General features: G+C 36.5%; 1 protein-coding gene across 1 annotated transcript; it reads right to left on the reverse strand.

The window, feature by feature from the left end:
- Window positions 1-5331: 5331 nt before the first annotated feature.
- LOC122414930 (uncharacterized protein K02A2.6-like) lies at window positions 5332-13573 on the reverse strand. Its single transcript, XM_043426604.1, has 3 exons — window positions 12629-13573; window positions 5600-7145; window positions 5332-5366 (listed from the first exon to the last, which is right to left on the reverse strand). The coding sequence occupies exons 1-3, from the start codon at window positions 13571-13573 to the stop codon at window positions 5332-5334; spliced, it is 2526 nt and encodes an 841-aa protein (XP_043282539.1).
- Between the last annotated feature and the right edge of the window lie 314 nt (window positions 13574-13887).

Consider the following 13887-nt stretch of genomic DNA (forward strand, 5'->3'; position numbering starts at 1 on the left):
AACTATTTACATAATTGCTATTAAACCATTGTGATTCATTATCTGATTGATATTGAGAACATCGCTAATATTTTGCTTTTTTCTATAACTTTGTATTACGAGTGAATTATTAGATTCTATTCACATAGGGACGTAACCAACAGTGGTGAAATAGAACCAGTGCATGCGAGCAATGATACGGAAGTAGGAATTGTATGTGAATTCGATTTCGGATCGGATAAACGTGGCAATGGATTTACATACGACAGTACAAGTGGTATGCATAAAATATATATTGTATTCATAGAAACTCTACTTGTATAAAGTATAATTTTTAATCCTAATTTATTACGTGTTATTAAGGTCGAGGGTCTGTCGTCGGACATAAAACCAAAAAAAATTTAGCCTGGGAGGTTATGAGCTTAACGTGTCGTATGTGCGATCGTGGCCATGCTCAAGAGGATCATGATTGTCGAAAAAATCATCAAGGTAGCGCCAAGTCGATGGAACCCGCTTCAGCTGTGAATCTTATAATGAATAACACTACTTTCAAGGAAAAAAAAGTTCGAGTTGATGTGCTGGTTGGAGATGAAGACGCCTCAACAATTTGCTATGTTCAACAAGCCGCTAATCATAACGTGGAAAAATGGATTGACATAAATCACACAGTGGAAACTTCTCTAATAAATTGTATGCAGCTTCAAAGAAGCATAAATTCTTGAAAGCTTCAGTAATAAAGTATCTTAAAAGATGCTTTTGCTATTGTATTGCTGGAAACATTGGAAATTCTGATGGATTAAAGAATGGATTGCGAAATATTGCCAAGCATACTTTTGGACAACACGACACCTGTGGAGAATGGTGTAAAGCACAAAATGATCCAGGCTACGTTTTCCAACATTTGCCAGAAGGCAGGCCTTTTTCTTCAAAAACGTGGAACGATGACTTTGAGCAGATTTTAGAAAGTTACGTGGAAAAAGCAGAAAAGATTTCTCCAGGTGGTTCGTCTCAACGAAATGAATCCTTCAACCACATAGTCGTCACACGTGCACCGAAAAGTCGAGTCTATGGATCAACACCTGTCCTATCCTATCGAGTTGCTGCCGCTTGCAAAAAAATGATGGAGCAAACCACATGAGAGAAGTCAACCGAAGGGCAGGCTTGTCTCCTGGTAAAGTTACACAAAAATATCGACACATGATGCAATCCAAACAGGAAATAAAAGCGAGACGACAGCAGACAATCCAATTTAAATGCAAGAAGTTATTTCTTAAAAGTAAGAGCGGTCCTCAACAAAGAAAAGAAGGATTAACATATATGAGCGGAATGGGGCCCACGATGGAGAAGGCTATAACCGCAACATGCGTGATTAATGAGTTCATTCCTGAGCTTGCTCCACTCCAACTATCGAGCAAAATCGTTGTTGTTGATACCGAAACTACGGGTTTTGGAGCAAACGCTGAGATCGTGCATATTGCTGCTGTGGTGCTCAATCGTTTGAAGCGTATATGATTCCTCAACAACCCATCCATCCCAAGGCTTCGGAAATAACTGGATTTTCCGTCGACAATGGTTATCTGCTATATTTCAGACAAAGAGTAGAAAGTACTTCATCAGCCACAGCAGCCAAAGACTTCGTGGACTTTCTATGCAATTTAAATTCGCAGATTTTGATTGTTGGACACAGTGTCATCAAGTTCGATGCTCCCTTGATATTCCGGTGGTTGGCAAAGCACGATTTGGTTGAAAAAATGTGTTCGATCACATACGGTCTGACCGACACAATCCCACTGCTTCGACAAGGGAAAATATCAAAGCGAGACGTGTTAGCAAAACAGTACCTTATAAGCCCGGAGTGGAATTCATTTCATGAAAAAGCTCACAATGCATTAATTGATTGCTATCTTCTCAATGGTCTTTTGGAACATTTTGAAATAAATGATGAAGTTCTCAAAAGTAAAGCTTTGTCATTAAGGGGCTTTGTCAAAAAGCTCACAATGCATTAATTGATTGCTATCTTCTCAATGGTCTTTTGGAACATTTTGAAATAAATGATGAAGTTCTCAAAAGTAAAGCTTTGTCATTAAGGGAATTTTTTGAGCAACAAGCAATGCTGCGGAAACAAAAAACTCTACTTCCATTTCTTCTTCCACTGAAAAATGCTGTTTCACGCACCATGTTGAACAAAATGGCACGGCGAGGTGTAACTATGGAGGAGTTACTAAGAGAATTTCAGCTTCACGGAAATAAAGGCATCGAAGTCAGTCTGGTTGTGCGAGTGAATGGGAAACCAAGAATAACAACAAATAAAAGAATTGTAGAAAATGTGATAGAGTGCGTAAAAAACTTGGGATAAAAAAATATTTTCAACATTTATGAATTGTGCTGAGCATGGTTTTGAAAAAAAAAACTATTGTTTCTCATAGTGTGATATTTTTATTTATATTTATTCTCATTTATATTGTTAAAAAAATTGACTAAATAAACAAGCGATTCTCAAATTTTTGTCCTCGCCTTTATTTATCGTATTCAAGTTGCACCGACTCGCATGAATATTTTTTATAATTAAAAAATTAATATTTCAAAATATTATGCATTACAATTTATTTGTGAAACTTAATTTATTCATGAAACAAGAAAAAATACAAATAAATTTTTATCACTTTTAAAGATTCTCGAGAAGAATTTGAAATTCCCGCGATTACCGACTTTGCCCGAAGCTTCAATCAGCTGTTACCAGTATTGCAACGTAATGTCTGCAATCCGCTTCCATCACGTCAAAAACGATAGTTTTTTAAAAGTTTTCTTCTTTAAAAGCGCCGTAAGGTAATGTTTTTTTTTTTCAAACAGAATCTGTGATAAATTTTCTATACGATGAAACCTTTTCAGAACCTCTATCACCGATAAGATTTTTTACAGTTACCATTATTATGAGTGCTTCCATAAGGTACTGTGTTAAAAGCTCAAAATTGTAAATGAAATAATTCAAAATTTTGCCCCGCAAGAGGCCCCGACAATAGGCTCATTGTGATCAGAAGACCTTAAACTATCATTAACCGCAAAAAAGTGGACAGTCACCGTACTTGGTCGAACGGCCGAACTACTATAAAGAAGATTAAAAAATACAAATAATCAAATGATAAACAAAAGAAAAACAAAAACACAAAAAATCGCAAACAAAAAAAGTTATAATAACAAAAAATTACAAAGAAAAAAATTACGAAGATTTTAACTTACTGAATAGTCAACTAAATTATTGAATTTTAGCCATTGTGAAATCATGTTCTAATGGGCGTTGAGAATACTCGTCTGCCTCAGAACGTTTTAGCTAATTTACTAAAAGATCGACAACCATAAAAGTTACAAAATCTTGCTTTTAAATAATTATATAGAAGAACAATGCCACCCATTTTTTTTTTATAACCAGCACATATAACACTATGGTTAATTTCGAGTTGAGAATACTCTTCCGACCCAAGGAACGGTGAAGTCCTGACTGAGTTACTATTCGACAGTAGAAACTTATAAGGAATCCGAAATCTTCCTGCCCATGACTTTCTGAGAATATGGCTAATCCAAAATATCACATCAAAGGTGAAGTCATTTTTCACTTTATGATTGTAGAGATTTATAAGAAAATCGATTCTTCTCCGACTTTCAGGATCCCCTGGTATGATTCACTACATTCGACGTCGATTGGATTGGTACAAGTTATTTTTAAATACGTGTTAAAGGACGGTGGAAAAATTTATAGATATATGAGTCTTAGAGGTATTTTTAACCCGTTGGCTTTGAAAAATGCGTTTTTTCCGTAGATTTAGTCCAATAATCAGTTTCTGCAGGTCCTGGATCCGTGCTCTTTGGTTCCTACAGCATTGATACTTATGGCCTGATGTGAATATGTGAGTCTATTGCCTACGGACCCTCCCAAAGCGATCTAGTTAACGCTAAATGAGAATAATGGCCTATTTACATCGTCATTTCGAGTTATCAAAAAAATGGTTCACAGGATCTGAATTCTAACCTCAAATATCGATTCAGCAGCTCAAAATACGTAGGAAAAGCATAGCCGCATCCGCCGCACAATCAACTTATTTTTTTTTGTGTGGCTGTGTAAAAGAAGAAAAACAAACGGCAGTATTACTAACAAAAATAAGCGCCGATACGTATAAGCTCGTTCGAGATTTGTGCGCTCCAGATAAACCGAGTGTTAAATCATTCACCGTATTAGTGAAATTAGTAGTGGACCATTTAAACCCGAAACCGTCGGAAACAATGGAGAGATGCAGATTCTATCAAGCGCATCAAAGTGCAACAGAATCGGTGGCGGAATTTTCGGCGAGATTAAAAAGTTTATTGTAATTTCGCGGACGCAAAAGTAGCGTTACGGGATCAATTAGTATGTGGGCTGAAAGATCATGCAACGAAGAAAATATTATTTCGTGAAGATAAATTAACATACGATTCGGCATACAGAATAGCGGCTGCTATGGAAGATGCAGAAAAAAACGCGGCGACAACAGATAAAATGAACAGTGGTACAAGTAACGCGGCGAGTGTAAACGTAATTCAATCGAATTCGCGCGCGGGTGAATAGCAGAGACAGAGCCACTACAATGGAAGAGGAAGAGGAGCGCGTCGCGGAGGGCGAGGAAGAAAGCAGCATTACGACAGCAAGGCTCCAAGAAGTAATGAGAATAAGGATACACACAACAGCACAGAAGCACAGAACGCGAGGCGTTCATCGTTTTATTGTTGTGGTAAGCCAAGTCACTGGGCTCGAGATTGCTATCACCGGTACAGCACGTGTAACTCATGCAAAAAAAAAGGGCATCTAGCAACAGTATGTCGAGTTCAGAAGGCAGCAGTCCAACACGTCCAATCGGAGCGGGGATCGACAACAGAGGAGAAACAGCCAGAGGAGGCGGCGTATGACTTCTTCAAAGTAGACGATAATACGGAGAGCACAACAAGCGATAATGTAAAGGCTGATCCCATGTATTTGAATGTAATGATTGAAGGAAAAGAAATTGGTATGGAGGTAGACTCAGGTTCGTACGTAGCGGTTATATCGAAGAGCGATAAAAATAAATATTTCCCCGAACATAAAATTACGCGCGAGGCGCCTGCATTGAATGCATATGGAAAAATGCCATTAGAAACGGAAGGGGTATTGGAGAACATGAAAGTAAAATTGGGAACCCGCGAGGCAATGTTAAAAATGAGAGTAATGACAAATGATGGTCCAATTTTGATCGGGCGTCAGTGGCTAAAAGTATTTGGGTTATGGCCACTGCCATTAAATGGCAGTGGCCATTTAACGGCTTAACGTAATACGTGCAACTAGATTAACTAAGTATCATATATGTATTTGAAATAGAAAAGAACTACAGAAAATACAATGCTTCGTTGTTCACGGGTACACTGAGACTGATTTGTGCCTGTACCCCCACTCACAGGTGACGTACTCCTCGCTACTCTCCGCTATCCTGCGTACGGTCCTGTGACTACATTACAACTCCTCCCTTTTTATTTTGTGTGTATATATATTTTTTTTTTTTTTTTAGTCGATCTGAGCGGCGCAATTTCCTCTCTGGCTCCTTCTCAGGTGCCACCTCACCAATAGGAGCTTTATCAGCCCTTGGAACCTTGAGGCGAACCATCTGGTCAACGTGACGTTTCCACGTGTTGCCCGACCCTACTTTAACTTCGAACGTGACTGGAGATAATTTCTTCATGATTTGACCTTGAGTTCGCTTGTTACTACGTACGCTAAAATCATCCACCATCACAACATCGCCCGTCTGGAAATCGATATTGCGACTGCCTTTTTTACTTATTACTTGAGCCACCTGCTTGTTATGTACCTCCTCACTCACATTCGGCTTTAACAAGTCAAATCTTGTTCTGAGCTCTCGTTTGTACATCATGAATGCAGGCGTTCTACCCGTCGTGCAATGTGCCGTAGATCGATAATCAAATAAAAAAATATCAATCGCCTCATTAAGCGATTTGCCACTCTTAATGATTTTGTCCACTTTATCTTTGAACGTACCCACAAAATTCTCAGCTGCGCCGTTTGTCGCGGGATGATGCGGTGCCGTGAAGCTCTGTTTTATCCCGCGACTTTTACAATACTCATGAAATTCGTTACTCGTGTATTGTGTACCATTGTCACTAACTATGTGTCTGGGGAATCCCATGCGCGCTATTACTTTCCTAAATTCTCTAATTACATTCGACGTCTGGGTGCACTTTTGCATATCTATAATTTCGGGCCACTTCGAGTAAGCATCGATGATTAACATAAACATATGACCATGAAATGGGCCTAAGAAATCGGTATGTATCCGACTCCAACATTTACCCGGATACGGCCACGGTGTTAACGGAACACTCACCGGTTTTCTTTGCTCTTGTACACACACTCTACATGCTGCCGCAACGTTCTCGATATCTTTATCGATATTCGGCCACCATACATAAGATCTTGCCAGCATCTTCATTTTTACTACGCCGAAATGAGACGCATGCAACTCATTCAATACACATCTTTGCATCGTTTCCGGAATGACTACCCTGAATCCCCACATGATGCACTCTTTTTCTACCACCAACTCGTCACGTTTCACATAGAAACTCTTTTCATACTCAGTCAATTCGCTTGCATTTGGCCACACATCTTTCACGTATCGAATTATTTTACTCAGCGTTTTATCTCGTTTTGTTTCTTTCGCAACCTCCACCGCGTCTAATGTTTCCAGCGACTCTTCGGCGTAATTTATCGATGTATACTCATTGTTAAAAATCGGAGTGCTGTCTTCCACCGGTAATCGCGATAATGCATCACAATTCCCGTTTTGTGCAGATTTGATAAATTCGATTTTATATGTGAATCTTGACAGAAAATACGCCCATCTCTGCAATCTACTCGCTGTTGTTAATGGAATCTCCTGCTTTGGGCCAAAAATGAAAACCAACGGCTGGTGGTCTGTTCGCAACGTTATTTCTTTGCCAAAAATATAATTATAAAACTTTTTGAATCCGAATACAATGGCACTCGCCTCCTTGTCAATGATAGCCCGGCTTAATTCTTTCTCGGGGATTATCTTTGACGCGTATGCGATCGGTTTCTCCGTTCCGTCTTTATAGCGATGAGATAATACCTAGGGACAAAAAGGTTGGGACAAGTACATTGATGGTCTCTTGTTTCTGGATGACATAGAAAAAAGATTTAGAACCAGGAAAAAAATTCTATAGAAACAATAAACGAAAAATTGAAAAGTTCCAAAAAATTCAACAAAAATAAAAAACAATCGAAAAAATTCTGTAAAGAAAAATAAAAAATTTTCAAAAAAATTCATAAATATTGGACAAATTGAAAAATAAACTATCCAAGTTACATGCAGTATAAAAATGTATGATATCAATTGTTGGCCAAGTTTTTATTGATAATTTGAAATATTTATCGAACAAATCGGAAACTTTAATTGAAATTCATGATAATTATTTTCAAGAAAAAAGTTAATGAAAAAAAGTCATAACGGAAGTTACGTGCAGTACTAAAATGAATTATATCAATTCGAGGTCAAGTATTTATCAGTTATTCGAAATATAATCTCCGGCGACAAATGAGCGTTGAGAATCCTTGTCGGGCTCACAACGTTTTATCAAAATTACTAAAAAATTAATGGAAATAAAATCATTAAAAATTCACATGAAAGTCATTCGTTACTTCAACAAGGTACACACTTTAAAGAATCGATTCCCCTCCGACTTTCAGGATCCCCTGGTATTATTCACAACATTCAACTTCGATTGGATCGGTACAAATTATGTTCAAATACGTCTTAAACGTACTTGTCCGGCCCATCACTTTTTATTCAAATTGCTCATTCGAATACAAATCAAAAACGAAGTTAATGCATGTGTTAATATTAAGGAACAGTATTTCCCGAGAAAATAATTTTCCTTCGAATTGCTCTTGTCAAAATGAAACGAAAATGAAAGATGAAGTTGATTAATCTATTTATATTATATGGAGTCAAGATTCACAACAAAATCATTCTTCTTCAAATTCCAGGAATCCACGTGTCGTACTCGACTAGTGATATTTATCAAAATGTGTACGTGACTATAGAAAAAAAAACATTGCATGGCTGAGTAGGTTCGAAAATTTCTAGTAATGCGCCTGATTATTTCTCATTTTCATTGGTTCTTACCGAATGGTATGTGTTCACTGAAGAAAATGAGAATAAGTGGATATTGCTATACGAACTTGCGAACAATCAAGTTCAAATTACTTGGAGATATTATTTTTATTTCTATCCATTTTATTATATTTGTCATTATAGAACAGCCCTGATTTGTTTTCGAATGAGCAATTTGAATAAAAAGTGATGGGCCGGACAAGTACGTTTAAGACGTATTTGAACATAATTTGTACCGATCCAATCGAAGTTGAATGTTGTGAATAATACCAGGGGATCCTGAAAGTCGGAGGGGAATCGATTCTTTAAAGTGTGTACCTTGTTGAAGTAACGAATGACTTTCATGTGAATTTTTAATGATTTTATTTCCATTAATTTTTTAGTAATTTTGATAAAACGTTGTGAGCCCGACAAGGATTCTCAACGCTCATTTGTCGCCGGAGATTATATTTCGAATAACTGATAAATACTTGACCTCGAATTGATATAATTCATTTTAGTACTGCACGTAACTTCCGTTATGACTTTTTTTCATTAACTTTTTTCTTGAAAATAATTATCATGAATTTCAATTAAAGTTTCCGATTTGTTCGATAAATATTTCAAATTATCAATAAAAACTTGGCCAACAATTGATATCATACATTTTTATACTGCATGTAACTTGGATAGTTTATTTTTCAATTTGTCCAATATTTATGAATTTTTTTGAAAATTTTTTATTTTTCTTTACAGAATTTTTTCGATTGTTTTTTATTTTTGTTGAATTTTTTGGAACTTTTCAATTTTTCGTTTATTGTTTCTATAGAATTTTTTTCCTGGTTCTAAATCTTTTTTCTATGTCATCCAGAAACAAGAGACCATCAATGTACTTGTCCCAACCTTTTTTTCCCTAGGGGAAGTTTATGGTTTGATATCACGCCTTTTTTCTCAAAAGTTCCTCATTTATGTTATGACGGTTATAGGATTTTAGTATAAATTTCTATGAATTATTTGCTTAGTACATTTTTATAGATTCCATTCTCATACGAACATTTTTTATGGGATAATCTTTTTCATGAAATTATCAGCAAATAAGGGACCATCAATGTACTTTTCCTAATCTTATTTTCCCTGTGTATGATGTTCGGCTTATAAAGTTGGTTTCCACCATAAAAAACTAATTTTTCGTAAAAATTGTAGTGAAAATATTTCGTCACAAGTCTGCCCTTGAACTTTGGCGATTTTTTTCCTTATACTCTAATATGTTATGCCTATTAGGAACTCAACAGCATGGAGGAATCCGGGATGAGGCCCGAAAAATGAATTTTGGTTTATTATGTTGGTTTCCACGTAAAAGACCAATTTTTCTTCAAAATTGTACTGAAAATATTTCGGCACTGGTTTGGTCTTGGACTTTGGTGATTTTTCTCCTTGTCTTCTAATATGTTTTGTCTATTGGGATTCCAAGAGCATGAAGAAATACGTGTTGTGGGCCATAATATGATTTTCGGCTTATAACGTTGGTTGCCACGAAATAAGATCTATTTTTCATCAAAATTGTACAGAAAATATTCTGTCACAGGTCTGTCCATGGAGTTGGGCTATTTTTTTTCTTCTACTCTAATATGCTATGCTTATTGGGAACCCAAGAGAATGGTAGAAAGCGGGTTGGGGGCCGAGATATGATTTTCGGCTTATAACGTTGGTTTCCGCGACAAAAGATCTATTTTTCGTCAAAATTGTATTGGAAATATTTCGTCACCTGTCTGTCCTTGGCCTTTGGCGATTTTTTCCAAGTCTTCATACCAAGAAAGAACTGATGTAAAGATTTCCTTAATAGAACAGATTTTATTTATCCCTGTTCTTCAAAATTCAAATGAAAGATAGATCAAATTCATAACACGAAAAATCCAAAAGATTTGCCCACTTTAAATGTCGCTTTTGCATTCTGAATCTAGAGATTTCATTTCATCCAAAACGTGCCCCCAATGAAATATATTTCCAAAGTTTGTAAGTGGCCGCTGAGGTCCAATTATCTACAGTTTGATAGTTGCTGAAAAAAAGTACCCGGAAACTTCTAACATTTATTATGCCAGAACTCAAAGCAGCAAAAAAAACTAAGCGAACTTAATTCAACAGAGCAACAGAATTCAAAGACGTTTAAGGTACCTGCATTGGTTTTGGAGGAAAACCATTTCAGGACAATTCAGAAATGAATTTAGAAATTCGAAAACTCACAATGGAGTAGAAAAAGGAAAATTGAAGTATTTAGAAAAGCGGAAGACTTTTGTGATGAATTTTCTAGATTACATGATACGGATGGAGGAAATGATTTGAATGATTGGCACACATGCTGCAACACAGAAATATCAAAGTTTGGAAGTATTGCTGTATATCAGTCATACAAACTTCAATACTATTTGAAAATTAACACTTAAAAACTTGCCGAACCAAGTTCCATTACATATTACCATAATCAAAGATAAGGGGTGATCCGTCGCATATATATTTATCCACAGAAATTTCAGAGTTCGCAGGTATCTGCTGTGGTTCAATGTATCTGCGCAATGAGCTTCGAAGACAGCAATTTCAAATCTATCCATAAATGAGCAACTGAAGACTTTTATAATCAATTTTTTACTTCATATAGATGTTACATTTAGAGTCAAAATGTAAAATGAATGGCACAGTATTTAAATTGTATAGTTTGCAGATTTTTGCAGTATTTTAATGATCCGAATCTACAGCATTGTAATGAAAAGTTGTCAAAAGTCATGATGTTACATTAAAATGACATAGCGCACATTGCATTCAGCAATTCTGTAAGTTTCTGGGGATGTTGGTAGGCATCATATTTGATCGCATCCAAAACTGAGCAACAGTAGACTTATCGGAATGAATTTTTTTTATAATAATTCCATATTTGTAGTTTGTAAAGTGGAAATACTCAACATACATGTCATTCTATAAGTTTTGTTATCAAAATTTGTGTTTGCATACCGCATTTCTAAGATACGACTTTTCATATCATCAGCAAAAAAAGCATCGATAGGCTTTCTGTAAAAGTTTCCAAATTTATCACTCGTCAGACCTAATGGGAAAAGAATAACTACACACTATACCAAGACCAGATGTTTTTTTGAAAATCTGATTTACAAAATGTGTAATTCAAGATCATGGTTAGAAACCTCTCGAATCATGTTACCACAATCATCATGAAGGAGTAGAAAATCATAGGACACATATTAGGGAACGAATTAATAATATGAATCGATCCGCTGCAAACTGATGGGGTGAAAACAAGGATCAGAGAGGGCAGAGCCAAACTGAATATCAAGTAAAATATGAGGATGTTTAAAAATAATGACGACACAAGAAATAAATTAGAAAACATTTATTCAATTAAAGTTTCTAATATCATTCTAATAGTTGCGTGTATTTTTGTTCTATTTATTCGTATATATAACCTATGTACACATGATATATAATCACGCCACTGACAATATATTCGCACTGGACAATATTTCTCGTATTCTGGTTTAATTGAAGGATTATTTCAGTTAACACTTATTTCCAATCGAACGAAATGATGAAATTTTGAAAAGTTTCGTTGACATATGCATCGCGCATTTTTTATATTCTTTTTCACACACACATCACAGACTACATTTACGCGGCCGCTTTGATACCGGTTTAATATATCACAAATAACAAAATAAATAGTATTATGCACTTCTTTAGATGACGAAAATTATTTTTTTATTGATCCCGCACGCACTTCGTAATGTCGAAACTCTGTTCATACGATCAAAAACTGACACATGGTTTGTACATATTATTATATGTATATCGATCGAATTTATGACTGCTGTTACCAGCTGTGCTGCGCCGTGTGCTACGTTCTGAAGTTGACGTCAGATTTCCAATCATCAACAACTAATTTCAACAACCAATCACAACGTTGAAAAATGGATGTCGTCAGATCCAACCAATCAGAAACTCGAGAGCATCAAAGTGCCTTTGATTGTGTTGTAAATACAGACGCATAAATTCTAGAATGTGTTGGTAACTTTTGCATAATCTTGAGCCTGTGCAAAGTTTTTTCTCAGCAATTACGCCACCGATCATGCTGATTGTGGGTGGAATCGAAAGGGAATTTATTAATTAATCTCCAGTTCAATTTTCAAAGCCTCAGATGACTCAGGAGTTTCGTAATTGAACAAAATGACATGCCAATTTTACCCCCACCACCGCGAATCGTTTCATTCAGAGAAAGTATAGTCTCGGCGAGAGCCTCGGGCCAGCAGACGACAGGGCTGTCAATGTACTTATCCCGAGACTCTACCGAGTCTCTTGATAGCGGCTAACCCATACGACGATGCGTCACACGCCAATACAATTTTTTCGTTTGGGTCGAAATGCGCTAATACACGCGGTGAAATTAATTCTTTTTTTACCCATTCAAATGCTTTAGCACACTCTTCTGACCACTTAAATCTATCCGCTTTCGCACACTCATACAACGGTTTTAGCCTTGTCGCTCTCTCGGGTAAAAATCTCGCATAATACGTTACCAGCCCCAAGAATGAATCCAGTTGTTTTTTATCGATCGGCGTTGGCGCTTCGATCATTGCATTTACTTTCGTTTTGGCCTTATGCAATCCGTCTTTGTCGATCACAAACCCCAGAATATCTAACTTTTCTTTGAAAAAATCGCACTTGTTTATATTCACTTTGAAGCCGCATTCTTCGAGCCTCTTACATACCGCGTTCAGTGTTTTTAAGTGTTCTTCGTCGGTTTTGCCCGTACAGAAAATATTATCTAAATACGGAATTGCTCCACTTATCCCTGCTAAACACTGCTCGATTTTTCGTTGAAAATCACCCGGCCCTGATGCAATGCCCTCAGTCATTTTCGTGTACCTATACAGTCCTTTATGTGTCGTTATCGTTAAACAATCTCGACTACTTTCTTCTACTGGAATTTGCATATAGGCGTGTTCTAAATCAATCTGCGTAAAACTTTTGCCGTTTCTCAGTGCTATAAAGATTTTGTCGATCAACGGTATCGGATGTCGATCTCGCACTAAATTTGGATTAACCGTCAATTTAAAATTACCGCAAATTCTCACGGACCCATCTGCTTTTATTACTGGCACAATTGGGGTTGCCCATTCACTCACCTCGACCTTCTCAAGATGCCCTAACTTAATAAGACGATTAATTTCGCCCTCTATTTTGCTTGTTAGCGCAAATGGCAAATGTCTCGCTTTTAGCGCTACAGGCTGCGCACCCTCTTTTAATACCAACTTCAGTTTCCCTTTATTATACAACCCAGGGCCCGGGCCAAACAATTTCGGATATTTCTCTGGCAACTGTTTCATCAAGTTAACTACATCCATTTTATTGCAACTATTTAACTACGACATAACAATGAATCATCTCAATTATTTGTAAATTGTAAATACTGTATTGTAGTGACATTGTGTTTTTTTTAGTCCCCGTTACCATAGTGATTCGAATTTTTATAATCAATTCGTTTAGCAAGCTGAGATTATTGATCCATTTTTCCACGAAGAATACAAACGGTTCAAGAGAAATATAATAAAAGAAGAAAGTTTTCAGTTAAAGTAAACTTCATCGGTCGGAAATACAGAGTGAATTCATGTCTCATATGTTTACATGAATTTCGATTAAACATTTTTCAAAGGCTAAA

Source organism: Venturia canescens, chromosome 8 (assembly GCF_019457755.1).
Source record: "Venturia canescens isolate UGA chromosome 8, ASM1945775v1, whole genome shotgun sequence".
Lineage (NCBI taxonomy): Eukaryota > Metazoa > Arthropoda > Insecta > Hymenoptera > Ichneumonidae > Venturia > Venturia canescens.